This window comes from Balaenoptera physalus, assembly GCF_965194825.1.
Source record: "Balaenoptera physalus genome assembly, chromosome: 14".
NCBI lineage: Eukaryota > Metazoa > Chordata > Mammalia > Artiodactyla > Balaenopteridae > Balaenoptera > Balaenoptera physalus.
Window position 1 is genome coordinate 48,324,284 of NC_138893.1, and position 19,903 is coordinate 48,344,186.

Here is a 19,903-nt window from a genome sequence, read left to right on the forward strand (position 1 = left end):
AGGAAGCGGCGCGGGTTCTCCAGGGGGAGGAGGCATCAGCAGAGGCATGGAGGTGGGAGGACATGTCTGGGTATGGTTAGGAGGGCCTTGAACGCCAGGCTAAGGAAGCTGAGGGGGCCCTGGTCACACTTGAGCAGAGGAGTGATGTAGTGGGAGCTGTGCTTTAGGGAGACCTGGGCCAGTCGGTGGCCAGAGCTGAAGGGCAGCAGAATAAAGTGGAGGAAAGGGTTGCAGGCACCCACTGAGCACCCCGTGCCCTCTCCCGACACCCCCTGTCTGGCACTACATTCAAGCAACCCCAAACTGCCTACCCACACCTGGCTGCTTCTCACCTCCATGCCCTTGCCCAGACGGTACCCTCTGTCTGGAAGCCCTTCCATTCCACAGCCCTGGCAAACACTGAAACATGGTTTAAACTCTCCTCAAGAGACTTCTCTTCCAGGAAAGCTTCGGGTAGGGTAAGGCGCCCCTCGTGGTTCCTCCCAGCATGAAAGCCAACGTGAAATCTCCCTGGGCTCAGCTGAGTCAGGTCATGTTTTTAACCAAGACAAGAAAATGTAATTGGCTCCATCAGTGCCGTGGCCTTACCACACCCAGAATTTGCCTGTCCCCCCATGGGAAGCCCCACCAGCTGTCAGCCATCAGTATCCAAATCCTGAAGAGGGGAGGGATGGAGGAACAGGGTGGAGACCATCTGCCTAGAGGTGCTTTGGGCTGGCTGGTCCCAGAGCAGTGACTCATCCCCCCAGAGAGGAGGGGAGTGGCAGTGGGGGGCAGTCGGGCTGGCCAGGGGGCCTTCGTGGAGAGAGCCTGCTCTGCCCTACATTCCTTGGCTAGACACTGCCTCCTCCTTGTCCCCTCAGGCCCTTGGAAGACAAGGAAGAACCTCCCGCAGGCCCGAGCTCACCCCCAGCAGGGCTGGCATTGATCAGGAAGGCAGCTGAAACCTCCCCGCCCGCCCGCCACTCGCCACCCGCAGCTGCCCTCTACCCAGGCCCGGCCACGGATCAATTCCGCACGCTCTTCCAGCACTTCCAGCCCAGCTCCGAGTCGGTGATGAACGGCATCTGCCTGCTGCTGGCCGCGGTCACAATCAAGCTGTACTCCTCCGTCGACTTCAACTGCCCCTGCCTGGCGCGCTACAATGCCCTCTATGGCCTGGGCCTGCTGCTCAAGCCCCCAGTTGCCCTTTTCCTCTGCGGCCTCCTGGCCAACCGGCAGTCCGTGGTGATGGTGGAGGAGTGGCGCCGGCCTGCGGGGCACCGAAGGAAGGACCCAGGCATCATCAGGTGCGGTCCCACTCCGCCCAGCTCCCCGCGGGCATTGTCAGGGGCTCTCCCAACCACACAGGCACTGCCAGGTGCCAAAATCCCAGTGACCCCCGAGGGTATTGTCAGAACTCCCCCACCCAACCCCATAGGCACCCTAATTTCCCCTAGGAAATGATACCCAAGGCATCATCAGTTCACAGAGACCGATCTGCCAGTTTCCACTCTGGAAACAGATATTTCTGATCCTGCCATCTGTCACCTTTCCATGCCCAGTGCTGGAGACGCATGAATGATACAGGATTCCCAAGAATTATCCAGGTCACATCTGTCATGCTGGCCATGGATTATAACTCCCCACATGCATGAAGGACCATCCCATGACGTGCATAGCCGTGTTGCCGTAGGAGAGCCATCATTGGCTTGAAGGCTGCGTCCCCCCTCCTGCAAGCTCCCCGAGGGCAAGGACCTCATCTGCTGTATCACAGTGTCCTCAGAGCCTCGCGCCTGGTCGGTGCCCTGATCAGCTGATTGAGTTTAGCGATTCATAATGCTCCCTGGCCCACAGGGAGCCAAGCTCTGTGCCAAGTGCTGTGTGTGCAGCACCTCTGAATTCTCACCTCGGCCCTGGGTCGGCTCCCGTCTTGGACCCATTTTTAAGGATGGGGGACCTGAGGCACAGAGAGGATGATTCACTAGGCTGAGCTCCCACAGCGAAGAAGAGGCTCAGATTCAAACACAGCCCAAGCCAAAACTGCTGCCCTGACTGTTTTAGACAAAATAAGTGCTCTAGATCCATGGGCGGTGGCAGGAGGGGCTTGGCGGGTTTTAGCTCACTCACGATCTCCTCCTCTCCCTTATTCTTTGATATGGACAACTGAGGTGTTCTCAAGGGTATATAATGTAACTTCATAACAAGTCCTGGGTTCCACCTTCTAACCACATTGCCCCCATAGAAAATGCTGGATCCGCCCCTGCCTACAACGTATTTATAATTCGTTGGCCATGCACACACACACCTAGCCAGCACACACCATCTTATGTTTTGTATACAACCCAAGTTAAAAACATCTGCATTCTGTGCACAAGCGGCCTCTGTTTCACGTTCCCCAGGGGTTCCATGCTCCCTGTGATTCAGCCACGCAGGGAGGGTCACATTCACTAAGTGTGCCCTTTACCTTTTCCTCTGGGGTCTAGTGGGTACAGCTCCACTGGGCTCCTGTCCTGTGACCAACACCCAATCCAGGCCACTAGACGGGCAGTGCTGGTCAAGAGTGGCACCTGGGGACAGTCAGAGGGCGGGCTCCCGGACACTGCGGGGAGATGTTTGAGGTGCTGTCTCTGGGAGGGTTATTCCACGGGACCCTCTTAGTTTAGGGTCCCCCCAAAAGCAGCCTCTGGGAAGAATGTGATAATTATGTAGGCAACTAGGGCTCAGTCCTTCTGGGGACCCTCTAAGAAAGTGGGTAGATCACACCTCAGAATCGTCCCACCGAGGGTCCTGGAAGCTGGGGTTCTTATCCACCAGGCCCTGCCCTCTTGGATTGAAGGTTGATTTGGGGACATGAACCCTCCAGCGCTTCCAGCCTGCGCCTCTGGGAGCAGAAACTCCTTCAAAGCCCCAGGCAGAGCCATGCAGGTGGTTGAGGTCAGAAGCTCTCAGGCCCTCCATATGAATAGGAACTACCCACCAAAGTTCTAGATGCTTCTGGCCGGGGCAGGGCACCAATAGAGTCTGCCAGAAAGCTACAGCAGGAAGATTACCAGCTCCCAGCTCCTGAGACTCCCGGGACCCTCAGCCCTGCTCCTTCCCTGCCCTCTGCTGCTCGGACCTGTAGCCCTTCCTTTGGTGTAATCACACCTGGGATATCCCCCCTCCTGGGAAGTCCGTCCTTGCACCTCCCCTGTAGCCTTCCTGCTGCAGCTGAATTCTGGCTGCCCTTTGTGCCCCCTTCCTTCCTCTGCTCCCAGGTATATGTTCTCCTCTGTGCTGCAGAGAGCACTGGCCGCCCCCCTTGTCTGGATCCTGCTAGCTCTCCTCGATGGGAAGTGCTTCGTGTGTGCCTTCAGCAGCTCCGTGGACCCCGATAAGTTTCTAGACTTTGCCAACATGACCCCCAGCCAGGTGCAGCTCTTTCTGGCCAAGGTGCCCTGCAAGGAACATGAGCTGGTCAGGGACAGCCCCGCTCGGAAGGCAGCGTCTCGCTACCTGCGGTGCCTGTCACAGGTAATTCGGGTGGTCCTCTCCCAGCCCTGGGAAATGTCCTGCATTGGTTCCGAGGGGCCTGGGGTGAGGAGGTACAAATGGTTTCCTGAGGCCCCGCACAATGCTGCAGGCACAACCATGGAGCGTGTGGTCCCTGGGGGGATCAGGAGTGTGACCCACACACAGGACAGTGCTGGGACTTAGGACGTGGGGACTCTGCCATCAACGCTGACTCACCCCAGGGTGGATGCCAGGTGCTCATACCCTCCGGGAGTCCACTAGGCTCATCCCCAAGTTGGATGGCAGGAAAACACTGGAGATAGACTGCTCTACCCTGCCACCACCCCATACACACATTCTGCCCACTCCTCAGAAATATGATACTAATTACCATTTATTAAGCACATATGTGTCAGGCACTGTTAAGCATTTCATATGCATTACTTCATTTAATTCTCAAAACAGTCCTATGAGGTGGATGCAATCATGATCATCCCATTTTGCAGATGAGGAAACTGAGGCTCTGAGAGTTTAGTTCACAAGGCCAAAGTCACAGTTTGTAATGGGCCAGGCAGGGATCTGAAGTGCCATTCCTCCAAACCCCCTCATCCACCTCCCTACAATGCCGGCTCCCCAAATGTCCGGCTCCCCACAGGGCACAGAATCCATTATCCTGGGGACAAACCCCAGCCCCATCCCCAGCCCAGGGTCCAGATTCCACCTGCACCACTCCCAGAGCCCAGCCTGGGCTGTGTTCCCCAAAAAGTGTTTACATGAACCCACTACCTGCGGAGCATCACTGGAGCTACAACCCAGCACTTTGGGGTGCCAGGACAGGCTTGTGGCAGATGCAGGCCCGTGGAGTGGCAGAGAGAGGACCAGTGCTCAGGATGCTTCAGACTGTGACCTTGGCCATGTTCCTTCCCCTCTGGGCCTCAGTTTCTCCTGCAAAGTAAATGGAGGTTTGGTCTCCTCACCTTGATGTCTCCTACAGATGTAAACACTGTAGGCTCTCACTAGTTCCCTGGAAAGAGTGTAGAATTCTCAGTCAGACCAGGGTTTAAGTCCTGACTCAGCTGTAAATGATCAGTCACACTAAATGCTCCTCCAGGTAAAATACTCACACAAGTATTTTAAATTTGGAGTGGGGGTTGGGGAGGACCTTGTAAGAGGCCAAATGAGAGAGCTTTGTTAATCACATCTGCAAATGATAAGGATTCAAATATGTCTGTGGTTTAGAGGAGTGATATCTCTGCTCCAGGTCCACACAGTTGCTCGGGTCTTAAGCGATGTCACAATAGCTTTGGCTGGGCAGAGGGGAGGGCGAGGAGCTGGCCAGGTGGGGTCTCCAGCCTCAGAGAACTGTAAGGACCCTGGCCGTGTCCCCACGTAAAATGCCCGCTCTGACAAGGGTCTGAGGGCTTTCCAGGCTATGGGGAGCCCAAGGCGGGGCAACCTAACCCCTGTTGGCCTCCTTCCCCTAAACAGCCCAATCTCTGGCCGAGTTTCTGGGTGTGGCCCCCTGTGTGCGCTAAGGCTGTGCTTCGCAAACTACAGTGTGCTCACCGTTCACCTGGGCTCTTGTTAAATGCAGATTCTGATTCAGTCCATCCAGGACTGGGGCTAAGACTGCATTTCTACCAAGCTCCCCGGTGACACTGATGCTTCTGGTCAGTGGACCAAATTTTGAGTAGCAAGAGTCTAAATAGATCTGCTATGGGTTCTGGGTCCTAGATGTCCAGATTCTACATTTAAAATAATAATAACGACAATAGCACATGCTTGTATGGTGCTTATTATGTGCCAGGCATTATTCTAAATTCTTTCCATATATAATTCATTTGATCTTTATGATAATCTAATGAAGTAGGATGATTATTAGTCCCATTTTTTCGAGGAGAAAACTGAGGCATGAAAGGTTAAGCTGCCTGAGGTAACCCGTGTAAGAGCTGGAATTTTATCCCAGGACGTCGGCTCTAGAGTCTGCTCTGAGCTACTACATTAGTCTCCCCTCTAGACTGTTGGTGTGTGTGTTTGTTTTCAGTGCTCTGGTTGGGTTTCCTGCAGCCTCCAGCAAGGTTTTCTGAGCGAGCTCAGCAAGCCCCGCTTGTTGAGTTCCTCTTAAAAGTACTAATTAGTGCCTCTTGCTGACTACTGCAGATGAATCGTTTTATATCTTCCTGGCAAGGGGATTTTTCTGTTTTTGAATGTCAAGGGGGCTGACCCTTCCAGCTCCCATCTTCCCAAGTCCCAGCAATTCTACTCCTAGCCCACCAAGGCTGAGCAGCGCTTCAAGATGCAGTTGCATTGCCAGCCCAGCCTTCGGCTCACCTCCAGCTAGCAGATGCTTCCTCCCTCACCCCCCTACTCGCCACCCTCCCCGCCACCTGCAGCCTGACCCCTGAGCTTAGCCTCTCTTTCTAAGGCTGCCTCGTTCACCAGGCATTCCAGGGGCATCTACCCACTGCCCTCAGCAAGAAGCTGGCATCCTGGTAAGGATTTCCCCAGGGATACGGTGTATGGACCAGACCTGCAAATCAGGGTACAGATTAGGTGTCTAGGCAGCCCTAGACATCTCCACATTGAACAGGAACCCCAGGTGGCTCTGCAGATTCCAATGTTTAAGAACCTCTGGGCCAAGTGTGAGTGAAGACCCTTGAAACACCAGGGTTAAATCTTGCTGGAAGAACTGCCACTCAAGCTCTAGCAGCCCAAACCGGAAGGGTTGGGGGAGATCTAGCCTGTGAGCTCCTCTGGGTCTCTGCCCCTCCCTGATGACTCACTCACCACACACACACACACACACACACACACACACACACACACACACACAAACGCGCATCCTGTTATTGCCACCATCAGCAGAGTAGTGCTTGGTGGCCACAGACACGCACAGACTTGGGTTCACCCCACGCTTTTCTGGTCCTCAGGGCATGGGGGCAGCACAGGGGCCCCTGGATGCCCTCCTGGAGCCCAGCCCCCTCCATATCGGGCAATCTCTGTTCTCCTGGGTGCTTGCCAAGGGACCTTGTAGGATGGACAATCCCTGCAGCTCAGCGTTTCCCCTCCCACCCTGCTGTGGTCAGGCCATGCAAATGTCTGAAATAGTACTGGGGTGGAGAAAGATTTAGGCAAAGTGTTAGCAGGGATTGGGGGAAGGGGGGGAAGGGAGGAGGGAGACCTTGGACATGGCCCAGTCAGCAGGGGTGAACTCCAGCCCAGGGAAAGGAGGCTCAGGGCCCCTACCTTGGGCTGCAAGGAAGCAGCATCTGGACCAGTAAAAAGCCACTGACTGCAATCTATACTCTTGCCTTCTTATACTGAGCACTTACAGGTGCCTACTGCATAGAAAGCACTATGCCAGGGAGTAGGGAAGAGAGGATACACAGATGATATGCCCCGCCGTCAAGGAGCTCACTGTCTACAAGAGGGACAGAGATGGGTATAGACATCATTATAGGGACTTCCTTGGTGGCACCGTGGTCAAGAATCTGCCTGCCAATGCAGGGGACATGGGTTCGAGCCCTGGTCTAGGAAGATCCCACATGTCGCGGAGCAACTAAGCCCGTGAGCCACAACTACTGAGCCCACGTGCCACAGCTACTGACACCTGCGTGCCTAGAGCCCATGCTCTGCAACAAGAGAAGCCACTGCAATGAGAAGCCCACGCACTGCAACGAAGAGTAGCCCACGCACTGCAACGAAGAGTAGCCCCCGCTCGCCACAACTAGAGAAAGCCTGCGTGCAGCAATGAAGACCCAACGCAGCCAAAAATAAATAAATAATTTTTTTAAAAAATCATTATAATCCAAAGCAAAAGGTGTGATATGATAGAGGTTAGCCAGGTGCCACAGAGATTCAGCATGGAGAATAATGGCTCCAAGCTGGGGGACCCAGGAAGGCTTCATTGGAATGGGCCTTAAAGGATGGGGAGGGTTTTGACAAGTGGAGTGAGAGATGGGGGGGTGGTAGCAGAGCACCTACAAGGAGGAAACAAAAAGAACAAAGGCAAAGAGTCAGGAAAGGGGCAGTGTATGATTCATTGGTTCACTCAACAAACATTGATGGAATGCCTAGAGTGCCAGAAAGCAGGACAGACATCGTCCAATCTTAGTGGAGCTTCCAGTCTGAAGGGAAGATAAGACATGACCTGGAGAACAAACAACCAAATGCAGGGCGTGTGGTCCAGCCTGGGGAAAGTGAAGGACCTTGGCCAGAGGGCTGAGGAGCCTGCTCCAGAAGAGTCCCACCAAGAGATGCTCCCTGAGCCTTGCGTCCAGTGACATTCTTGGATCCTTAGCCTTCGACAGTCCTCAAATTCGTCCTTACCCTCTTTAGTCCCCAAATGACATTGTTTCAAACCCCAAACCTCTTTGCCATCATCCCTTCACACCACCATTTACTCATATCCTGTGAGAGAGAGATGCCTGGTACAGTTCATGCCACCCCGCCCGGGGGTGAGGGACACAGGTGGGAGGATGCCACCAGCTCCCCTCCCAGGAGAGCAGCCCTCTTGGGTGCCCAAGCTCATTCCCCTAGCCTCATCCAACTCTGGGAGATAGTCCTCCTGACCACACACTATACACAGGGCCTCTCTTCTGGGAGACACAGTGGGCAGCTGGGCAAGGCAGAAATGTACTGGAAGAGTGGCTTTGGCTGCGTAAGTCCCCTGTCTCATACAGCCTGGGCAGCTGCAGCTCTGCATGAGAAGGGGAAGACGGTGGCAGCCTTGAGGGTTTTGCTCAGGACTTTGAGTTTATCCTACAGGCAAGTACTTGTGGGCAGTCAGGAGGAGGGATGATACTCGGGATTCATCCACATGGCAGTGATGCCTGAAGCTGCTGGAATGGTAGGGCCAGCAAGAGAGAGAGAGGCTGAATGAAAAGAGGAAGGACCGAGACATTTAGAATTTTGGAGGAGAAAGAGGAGGCAGCAAATGGAAGAAAGGGAAACAATCACAGAGGCAAAGTGTCCGGAATAATGCCAGGGAGGAGTGAATTTCAAGATGGGTGAAGGATGAGCAGTAAATCCAGAGCTTCAGAGGAACCCAGGAGGTAGGGGACCGGGAGAAAATCATAGGTTCTTGGTAACTGTCCAGGGCAGGAGACTGATCATCCAGGGAGGTGGTCCCGGCAAAGCAGATGGGTGGGAGACAGATAAATCCCTGGATACCTACCCCACCCAGCATTATAAAGGAAGAGTGGGGGCTTCCCTGGTGGCGCAGTGGTTGAGAATCTGCCTGCCAATGCAGGGGACACGGGTTCGAGCCCTGGTCGGGGAAGATCACACATGCCACAGAGCAACTAGGCCCGTGAGCCACAACTACTGAGCCTGCGCGTCTGGAGCCTGTGCTCCGCAACAAGAGAGGCCACGATAGTGAGAGGCCCGCGCACCGCGGTGAAGAGTGGCCCCCGCTTGCCGCAACTAGAGAAAGCCCTTGCACAGAAACGAAGACCCAACACAGCCAAAAATAAATAAATAAAAAATAATAAAAGGAATTCCTTTAAAAAAAAAAAGCGTATGAAAAATAAATAAATAAATAAATAAAGGAAGAGTGGGAGGTTTGGAGCCTCCCCAACTTAGGATATTGATATGGAGGATGGCACCAGGACCCAAAGACTATGATGGGAGTAGAGGAATCCACACTTCTCTGCCAAGAGGCCACCTCTGCCCAACTCTTTGAGGCCAAATGAAATGACCTCTCCTTGCGCCTTGATCAGCTCTCACACGGGGAGGGCAGAGGGCGTACGGGAAGCGGACAGTAGCCCTGAGGGTCCAGAGAAGAGCAGTGGGAGATGGCCTAGGGTGGCCAATGGTAGCAGAGTGGAGGTGGCTGTTGCCATGGCAGTGAGCTTTGAATGTGCACCAGCCCTTCCTGCCCACCGCCCCCTGCACATAAAGGAGGAACTGCTCTTCAGCCCTCCCCACTATGCTCACAGAAGCCAACCCTGAAGGCAAGCCCAGAGCCAGAGTGGCGAGGGCTGTAATATCCTATTTGTGTCCGAATTCCTGCTTCCTCCCAAGTTTATCTTGGTCCAAGGCACACTTTTCTCCTTTATTCTCTTACTCATGCATTCATTCATTCCGCACTTACTAACTGAGCGCCTACCAAACCAGGCACACTGTGCTGAGCCCTAGGAACATAACAGTAAAACAAAACAGATGTTGGCCTTCAGCCTTTATGGTCCAATGGGAGCCCCAGATATTAAACACACCCTCCAAAACAAGTAATTAACTGAAATCGGTGCTGTGAAGAGGAAGTACATGACTGGGGTGGGGGGCATGAAAGCCTGTATCAGGGAATTCCCTGGCGGTCCAGTGGTTGGGACTCTGCGCTTCCACCACAAGGGGCCCGGGTTCAATCCCTGGTCAGGGAACTAGGAAACTAGGATCCCACAAGCCACGCGGTGCGGCAAAAAAAACCCCAAAAAGCAAAACCTGTATCAGCAGGACTCAACTAAGCTGAGTATTCAGGAACTTCTGTCAAGAAGAGCCATTAAGCTGAGATGGTAAGGATGAACAGGAATTTCTCATATGAAGAGTAGACGGAGAAGCATTCTAGGAATGTGCAAAGCATGTGCAAAAGTCCTGAGATGGAAGGGGTTGATCCTGTTTGAGAAACTGAAATCAGGCATGTGAGCTGGAGAGTAGACATTGGGAGGAGAGTGGCTCCGGGGCCAGCTCTCACACGGCCATATAGGCCCTGTTAAGGACTGTTGGACTTCAACCGTTGAAGGGAATTAAGTATGCACTAATTTAATCAGATGTGTAAAAAGATCACACTGTCCACAGCCTGGGAACAGTTTGATAGGGGCCTGGTATGCACTGTAGAAGGCAGGAAGAGCTGACGGAGCCTGGGTGAGGGTAGGAGAGAAATGACAGATTAGAGACATTTGGGAGGTGGGATGCACTCTGGGTGCTCTTGTTTGTCGGTGTCCTGCTTAAAATAAACGCTTAGAGCAGACCACCCTGTATTTGTCAGATTAAACCAAGATGTAAAAATAAAATGCAGTCAAAACCAAAACGTCAGTGCATTAACAAAACAAAGACATATTTCTCACTCAGGCAAAGTCTGAGGCAGGTAAACAGGGGCGGGAGGTGGGGAGGAGGGAGGTGGGGAGGAGGGAGGTGGGGAGGAGGGAGGTGGGGAGGAGGGAGGTGGGGAGGAGGGAGGTGGGGAGGAGGGAGACTCCCCTGCTCACCTGGGGACCCAGCTGATGGAAGCTCCCCCATCTTGGGATGCCGCCATCCAGACACATGGCATTCCCCAGATCTTGAGACAAGGAAGTGAGTGGACGCCGTTTATGTGGAAGTTGCTCCCAAGAAACACCAGGAAGGAACAGGGAAAGTGATACAGGAAAGGGAAGAAAGCCTGCAACGGGTGTGGAGCTGGTCAGTCACCGCTGTGGGAAACTCTGGGAGCCCATGCCCCACAGTCATCCCGACCCAGGGGGGAGGAAGGTGGAGGGTTTATTGTCATTGCTGGAGACCCTAACTGCGGCACCTCCAGCTTGCTTTGGGTCAAATGTCTCAGGTGTGCCATGAGCAGCCTTCAAAAGTAGAGGTGAGTGCTGACAAAATAGGTAGGTGCAAATAAACAAAGGGACTGCATCAAACTAAAACTCTTTTGCACAGAGAAGGAAACTATCAACAAAATGAAAAGGCAACCTACTTAATAGAAGATATTTGCAAATGATATATCTGATAAGGGGTTAATATCCAAAATATACAAAGAATTCATACAACTCAATGTCAAAAAAACAAACAATCTGATTAAAAAATGGGCAGAGGACCTGAATAGACATTTTTCCAAAGAATGCATACAGATGGCCAACAGGCACATGAAAAGGTGCTCAACATTACTAATTATCAAGGGAAAGGCAAATCAAACCCACAGTGAGATGTCACCTCACACCTGTCAGAATGGCTATTATCAAAAAGACAATAACAAGTGTTGGTGAGGATATAGAGAAAAGGGAACACTTGTGCACCGTTGGTGATAATATAAATTGGTGCAGCCACTATGGAAAACAGTAGGGAGATTGCTCAAAAAATTAAAAATAGAACTACCATATGATCCAGCAATTCCACTCCTGGATATTTATCTGAAAAAAACAAAAACACTAATTTGAAAATATATATGCTTCCCTATATTCCTTGCAACATTATTTGCAATAGCCAAGATATGGAAGCAACCTAAGTGCCCATCAACAGATGAACGGATAAAGAAGATGTGAGAGATATACATATGTATGTACATATATATAATGGAATATTAGCCATAAAAAAGTATGAAATCTTGCCATTTGTGACAACATGGATGGACCTAGAGAGTATATAAGTCAGATAGAGAAAGGCAAGTACAGTATGATTTCACTTATATGTGGAATCTAAAAAACAAAACAAATGAACAAATGTAACAAACAGAAACAGAGTCATTGATATAGGAAACAAATAGGTGGATGCCAGAGGGGAGAGGGCTTGGGGGAGGAGAGAAATAGGTGAGGGAGATTAAGAGGTACAAACTTTCAATTACAAAATAAATGAGTCACAGGTATGATACGTACAGTATGGGAAATATAGTAATTGTGTAATATCTTTTTATGGTGACAGATGGTAACAACTTCTGGTGATTGTTTTGAAATGTATAGAAATATCGAATCACTATGCTGTGTACAGGAACTAACATAGTGTTGTAGGTCAATTATACTTCAAAAACAAACAGAATGGGTGGGGTTCAGAGGCACCTGTTACACTGGTGTCCAGGGTCCGAGAGACAGGAATGAAAAAGAGCAGGGACAATAGTCAGAGGTGAGGGGCCTATGCCAGAACTCAATCTCATGGCCGCAACCTACATGGAACAGGGGCTGGGAATTGTAAGGAAGCACATGAAATATTTGGGGAACACTACCATTTTTTGGCCACAATATGCAACCTCCAATATAGGTTGGCTGATGCAGAAGAGAATAGAATTGTATCCTTCTTAGTCAAAGCCCTCATACCCCAGATAACACAGCCTGACAGTACTTGAGCTGTCCCGGCAGCCCCATCTGGCTGATGACTCCTGCCTCCTGCCCCACCCTGTTCTCTGGGCGCTCCCACAGTTGCTGGAAGATGGCAGTGCCCACTTGAGTACCACACACTCATGCCGTCCTACGCAAATTAGGCGTTTTCCTAAGGGTACGGCGTCCGCTCTCCCGAGGCCCCCTTTGCATGCTGCTTTTCATGACACTTAACTCTTCCAAGGAGGAGAGGACTCACCAGTGGGGTTGGTGCCCAGACAACACTCCTGAGGGCAGGAGGTGAAGGGGGTGGTGCACACCCCACAGCAGTGGCTGCGGTTGGGTTTGCCACCAATGCATCAAAAAGCCTGAGCAGGGTTGTGACATCCTGCTTTCCATTTACACGCAGTCGTGCTCTAGGATTTACGGGGAGAGGTGAAGAAGACACAAAGCACTGCTAAGTACACTACCAAACACCCCTACCACAGTAGGCAGAATAATGGGCCCCCAGGGTCCACCAAGGGCCCCCAATTTCTGGAAGCTGTGAATGTGGTACCTGCAAAAGGGACTTTGCAGATGTGATTCTGTCAAAAAGCTTGAGATGGGGAGACTATCCTGGATTAGCCAGGTGGGAGCTTCCTAACCTTCTTCACATCCTGGTGCATCGTGACATTGGTAACCTTGGTACATGACACTGGGGCAAACCTAGGGGATTTGTAGACACCTATAGAGAGTCTGTTGGGAAAAAAAGCAATTACATCTTCTTGATCTTATATAATTATGAGACTAAGAGGGAAGATGCAATACAAAGTATTAGGAAAGACATTAAATACTGAATTGGTATAAAACATCCATATGGAATCTCCCAGACTTCTTAAAATGAGAAACTTGAGCTTGCTTCGGTGAGCACAGCTTTTTAACATCAGACTTTTTGCATGAAATGACCACAGGCAATTCTTATTCAAAGATCTTTTTTTATTGACAGATAAAATTATATTAGTTTCAAAAAAATGGTTCTGAAGAAGCTAGGGGCGAGACAGGAATAAAGACGCAGATGTAGAGAATAGACTTGAGGACACGGGGAGGGGGAAGGGTAAGCAGGGACGAAGTGAGAGAGTGGCATGGACTTATATATACTACCAAATGTAAAATAGATAGCTAGTGGGAAGCAGCCACATAGCACAGGGAGATCAGCTCGTGCTTTGTGACCACCTAGAAGGGTGGGATAGGGAGGGTGGGAGGGAGACGCAAGAGGGAGGAGATATGGGGATATATGTGTACATGTAGCTGGTTCACTTTGTTATATAGCAGCGACTAACAAAACAATGTAAAGCAATTATACACCAATAAAGATGTTAAAACAATTATATTAGTTTCAGGTGCACAACATAATGATTAGCTATTTGTATATATTGTTAAATGCTCCCCACAGTAAGTCTAGTTAATATCCATCACCATGCATAGTTACAATTTTTCCTTGTGATGAGAACTTTTAAGATCTACTCCGGCAGCAACTTTCAAACATGCAATACAGTCTTATTAACTATAATCACCAGGCTGTACATTACCTCCCTAGGACTTATTTATTTTATAACTGAAAGTTTGTACCTTTTGACCCCCTTCACCCATTTCACTCACCCCGTACCCCTCAAGGCTCTTTAGCGGTGATCTCTTCAAATGTTTGATAAACACCACCCACAAAAATCTTGATCCAAGGAGGTGATAAACTTAAAACTGATTTTTACAGCCATTCAAAAATTTATGGGACTTCCCTGGTGGTTAAAAATCCACCTGCCAATGCAGGGGACATGGGTTCGATCCCTGGTCCAGGAAGATTCCACATGCCGCGGAGCAACTAAGCCCTTATGCCACATCTACTGAGCCTGCGCTCTAGAGCCCATGAGCCACAACTACTGAGCCCTCATGCCACAACTACTGAAGCCCAAGCGCCTAGAGCCCGTGCTTTGCAACAAGAGAAGCCACCTTAATGAGAGGCCTATGCACCACAACGAAGAGTAGCCCCCGCTCGCCGCAACTAAAAAGAAAGCCGGCACGCAGCAACAGACCCAATGCAGCCAAAAATTAATTAATTAATTAATTAATTAAAAAATAACTGTAATCAAAATTCTAGTGATAATGAGAATAATGGGTTTAGAATCCAATCAAGCTGTTTTATTCCACGTATTTTAAAATAACACTGAATTTAGAATTTGCAGAGACTGTATATGTGGTTAGAGCAGACACCTGAAGCCAATTTGGGCACCACGAAAACGGCACATCGGCTACAAACAGGGAGCCGTGTCTGTGTCCACTATAGATGGAAGACAGAGATTCCAGACAGCCTTTTGGAGCCACACTCCTCCTGGACTCCTGGCCTCATTTGCTGGGTCTCTCTCATCCTGCTCTCACCTGTGGCTGTGCCCCTTGGGAGCCCCCACCAGGGTCCTCCAGGGGCCACCAGCCTGGGTGCTCCAGTTACCCAAGGCCCAGGTTGAGGGCTAAGGGGAGCAATATCCTTCCCCACCTGTATCCTACTTGTGACGCGCTAGCATTTCTACCCAGACTCATAGAGCAGGAGAACCTCATTCAGCTGGAGGAGAAAGGCAAAAAAACAAACAACAAAAAACACTTCCCTGCCTCCTCCTCCACCCACCCCCCTGCCCCCCCACTCCCACCTGGTCTGGGTTGAAATCCCACTCTTTCACCTACAAGTTGTGTAACCTTTAGCTGGTGTTGGGGAGGAAGCAAATGTTCCTCTACCCTTCTAGGTTCTTCTGGCTTGTTTAAGAATTAAATTGAAACAAGGCAGATGAACAGGAGGAAATCAAATTTAATTTTGTACGTATGGGAGTCTCACATACATGAGAGTGTCAGAGACAGAAAGGTAAAATGAGGTACTTACGCCATCCTGAGCTAAGGAATGGGATAGGGGCCTGGGGCTTCCAAGGACAGGAGGCTCATTCGCAGGACGATAAGCGTTACCAAAGCAGGTCTGTTTACCCAACACACAGCAAACCAAACTCTGAGATGCCAAGATTTGCGGCAGAGGAAGAGTTTGTTCACAGGAAGGCAATTGAGGAGACGGGAGAACAAGCCTCAGATCCGCTTCCCCCAAGGCGAGGGGGTTGGGATAGCTATGGAACAAGCAGGTGGGCTTGGCAGGGGGAAAGGTGATTGGAGGCAGGAAAAACGTGAGGCAACTGGTGTTCTGCACAGGTGTATCTGGGTTACATGCTTCTGCATATTCAAAAATACAGGCACTTTGCTTGATCTGAGGGTAGTTTTCCAGTCCTCTGACGTCAAAAGGCCATTCATCATACACCTCTGCAGGCCCAGTTTTAGGGTTGGTGGTCCCAACCAGCCTTAGCTGGCTTGCACTGGACAAGAACTGACTCCAAGTTCCTGTAAGACAGTCGGGTTACGTGAAGCTGGGAAGGTATGCAATTAAAGAGGTAAAAAGGGAAAGACAGAAAAAATAACTAAAGCAAGCTTAGTCAGTGAAGGCAGCTTACAAGCACAGGGGTTTTTACAAGCTGTTCCCCTGTCTGTTGCTCTGAAAGACAAGCTCAAGAATTCCTCTGAGCTAGCCATCAGCTTTCATTAACTCTATGGGGTACGGTTTCACAAGAAGATGAGCAGATGTTTGTTAATTAGGTGTTTGCCCTGCCATATAGATGGTGCCGCTTAGATAAAATTTACCTCTGGGAATAACTCTTTCTCTGGGAAAAATCCCCAATTTAAATTCTTGTAGTTAGTTAAGGGAGGAGCAGTAGTTCCTCTCAAGCCCACAGGGTCTCTACTGCCTTTAGCTCAAAATAACCCACATGCCAAAGTAGCACATCTTGGGGAGGTCTGTTCTGAACCCTACACTTGTAACTTAACTTCCCTGAGCCTCAGTCTCAAACTCTGTGAAATGGGGACAATAACACCTACCCCATGGCGCTGTATGAGGATCCCGTGAGGTGCTGCGTGTGGAGTGCTGGCATAGGGCCTGACCCAGGGGAAGCCCCGGTCAGTGCCAGTTCTTGTCAGTCACACAGAGACACACAGACACAAAGACCACTCACGTGGTTACGTAAGAGGATTAGGCCAGTACTGAACCCAAGTTCCGCTGCTTGCCACTCAAAAGGCCAATACTAGGGGGACAAGTGTTGGTGGGAAAGGAACATCTGCTTGATTCAGCAGTCTTCATCTGGCAGGGGTCGGCTTCCTGTACAAAGAATTTAGGAACGTGTGTCAGGCCTTTATCTGTGTCTTCAGGGAACTGGGAGTTCGGTGCCTCTGCTCTGTGGCTGGTCTGTCATCTAAACTGTTACCAGTTTCCCAGCACAACAACTAGTCTTTGTCTTTATATCTTCATGTTTCCTAACCATTAACTCTTGAGCCAGCCTTCTGAGTCTCAGGGGAGGCCTGGGAGACTAAAGCTTTGCTACAAACAAGAGGCAGGTGGAGGACATGGGTTGGGGCTGGGCAGGGGGTGGTGGTGGGGAGGTCTGTCCCAGGAAGGCCCCCCACAGGACCCTGCTTGGTTACAGTTACACTCACACACCGCAGAGCCACAAACACTGAAGCCCAAAGCCACAGCAAGTTCACACACAAACACACACAGAGGCACACAGATCTGAGGGTCCCAGGCAGCTGCCCTGTCCAGGGTCTTGCTCAGCCTCAGCCCCAACCTCACCCTCTCGCCCCAGACAGAAGCCATCTGGCTGGAGCTGGGTCTGACCCACTCTTCTGAGAGAGCTGGTGACATCAAAGGGAGCCCTTTAAGCCCCTTTCCACCTTGCTATGCTGGTGGAGAGGTCCCAGCCTTGGTTCCTGCAGACACTCTGGAGTCCCCAGCCCCAGGCATGAAACCCTACCGCCCACTCCTTTATTTTTTGATCTGGTGGAGTAGAGGTAGGAGGTAGAGCCAGGAAAGGATTTTTCATCTGTAATCCACAAAGACACAGACACACCCACCAAGACACAAGCAGACAGGACGTAAAAGCACCTGTATTATGCTTATAGGCCACAGATCTCTGCCTGGCAGGGAGGGGACCCAGCACCCTCTCAGATCCAAATCCACTGACTCCAAATTCAGGGCTTTTTACTTTATTCATTTAGCACTATCTCCACCACCATCCCCATCCCCACTGTGACCACTATCACCACCATCATCACGATTATTACTGCGATCACCACCACCACCAGCAACAACAGCATTGCCGTCACCACTATCACCATCATGCCTGCCATCACCACCACCATCATCACCATTAGCACCATCCCCACCACCACCATTATCACCCTATTATAGCCACCACCACCACTGCCATCACTACATCATCATACCATCCTTGTCTGAACAGACGGAGGAGCCCTCTTGGATCCTGACACAGCATGGAGGAAAGACCCAATGAGAAGGGCAGAAGGAGGGCGGCATGCTTCCTAGGAGCCCAGGGGACAAAGTCCAGAAGCTCAGGCCTCTGCAGCAGCCCTAGTTTCTCCCAAACGTCAACCCTGCTGGAGACAGTGTCTTCCTGGCCGTGTCTGAGCCTCCTTCCCTGCCCTCCTCCCAACCCACAGAGAACCGGTCCCCATGAGGCATGGTCCTCATGGTTTCCCAGTGCCAGAGCCAGCCGTGGAGAGAGAGAGACCCAGCAGGGACGGGGCAGGGAGGGGCGGCACCCTGGCTGCACCCACGGGATTGGCCAACCTGTGCCCTCTCGGCCAGCACCTGACTTAGAAGGTTCCTCAACGAGACAGTGGCCTCAGCCTCCGCCCTGAGCTCTGCCCGTCTCAGCCATGAGGCAGGCACCCAGTGGGCAGAGTGGGCCTCAGGGGCCATCCTGAGGCAGCGGTGAGCTGGGAGGAGGCCAGCAGGCCCTGTGGGGGGCGCCGTGGACAAGTTCCGGTTGATCTTCCGGTTCCTGCAGTCCAACCAGGAGCCCTTCATGAACGGCACCTGCAGCATCATGGCCCTGGCCAGCGCCCAGATGTACTCCGCCTTCCACTTCAACTGCCCCTGCCTGCCGGGCTACAACGTGGCCTACAGCGCCGGCGTTCTGCTGGCGCCACCTCTGGTGCCCTTTCTGCTTGGTCTGGTCATGAACAACAACGTGTCCATGCTGGCTGAAGAGTGGAAGCGGCCACCGGGCCGCCGGGCCAAGGACCCCACCGTGCTGCGCTACACGTTCTGCTCCATGGCTCAGTGCGCCCTCATCGCACCCGTCGTCTGGGTGGCCGTCACACTGCTGGATGGCAAGTGCTTCCTCTGTGCCTTCTGCACTGCTGTGCCCGTGACCATGCTGGGCAACGGCAGCCTGGCCCCCGGCCTGCCCCCGCCCGAGCTCGCCCGCCTGCTGGCCCGCGTGCCCTGCCCCGAGGTCTATGACGGCGACTGGCTGCTGGCCCACGAGGTGGCTGTGCCCTACCTGCGCTGCATCTCGCAGGTAAGGGGCCAGATGGCCTTGGGCTGGGTCTCCCCTCACAGACCAGGTCCCTCGGAAAGGACCCCATCCCCCATCTCGAAATGGGGCTTCCTCAGGACGTGGTCATGTTTCCCCAAATAGATGTGGGCCCCCAGCCAGGGCTGGGTCTCCCCTCACAGACTGGGTCCCTCGGAAAGGACCCCTTCCCCCATTTCGAAATGGGGCTTCCTCAGGACATGGTCATGTTTCCCCAAATAGATGTGGGCCCCCAGCCAGGGCTGGGTCTCCCTCCTCAGACGGAGCTCCATGGGGCAGGGGTATATTTCCCCAAAGGAGGCCAGGGCCTCCGAAGGCAGAACCGTGTGTCTGCCCTCAGGTCAGTGCCACCTGCGGAAGGAGCACCGTGCCCTGTGCTGAGGTCCCCAGAGGGGACCCAACTGCTCAGCCAGCCCCTCATCCTCCACCCTGAGCTCCAGTTTGGAAATCTGGGGGAATTTGCATCCATTTCCTCTTCCAGGCCAGGGCAGTGGTGAGGCCAGTGTGTGGCCGGGCCATTTGGGTACACTTCCCTGACAAATGTCCCCAGCTGGCGCTCCCTGCTCAGGGAGTGGGAGCTGAGGGGCCGGTGTCCCTGGGAGGGAGGCCTGAGTGAGGGGGACACACTGTTGGGATGTGCCCCAAAGGAAGGGATGGAGGACCCACTGATGGGGAAATCTAGAGCTCAGGTCCCTCAGCCTCGCTCCCACGCGCTCTGCCCCTCTGGACCCTCACCCGTCTGAGCCCCTCAGACCTCCTCTGCAGTTACTGTGCATGGGGAGGAAGACCCAGGCAGGGACCCAGGCTGTCAGGGAGGGGACAGGGGGCTGGGCCTGCCCTGCAAGCCTGGAGAAACATGCACACTCTGCTCCCGCGAATCCAGACACCCCCGCTTCCCCCTCCAGCCTGGACTCTCCCCTGTGGGCTTGCATCGCCACCAGGCACCCATGTGAACCTCACGCTCCGAGCGTACAACCT

General features: G+C 52.2%; 2 protein-coding genes across 2 annotated transcripts in view; both read left to right on the forward strand.

Moving 5' to 3' along the window:
- LOC309642262 (calcium homeostasis modulator protein 3-like) overlaps positions 1–19,903 on the forward strand; it is a gene marked incomplete at its 5' end in the record, with an annotated part of 54,835 nt that overhangs the window by 14,975 nt on the left and 19,957 nt on the right. The window contains 2 exons of the mRNA XM_082423516.1: positions 838–1,289; positions 3,240–3,495. Of these exons, the coding sequence (XP_082279642.1) occupies positions 838–1,289; positions 3,240–3,495 (708 nt within the window). The remainder of the gene's footprint in view (positions 1–837; positions 1,290–3,239; positions 3,496–19,903) is intronic.
- CALHM1 (calcium homeostasis modulator 1) lies at positions 15,150–19,030 on the forward strand (the record flags this gene model as incomplete). The annotated part of the gene is made up of 1 exon (XM_082424959.1): positions 15,150–19,030. Exon 1 carries the CDS (start codon positions 18,413–18,415, stop codon positions 19,028–19,030), a length of 618 nt encoding a protein of 205 aa, XP_082281085.1. The 5' UTR covers positions 15,150–18,412.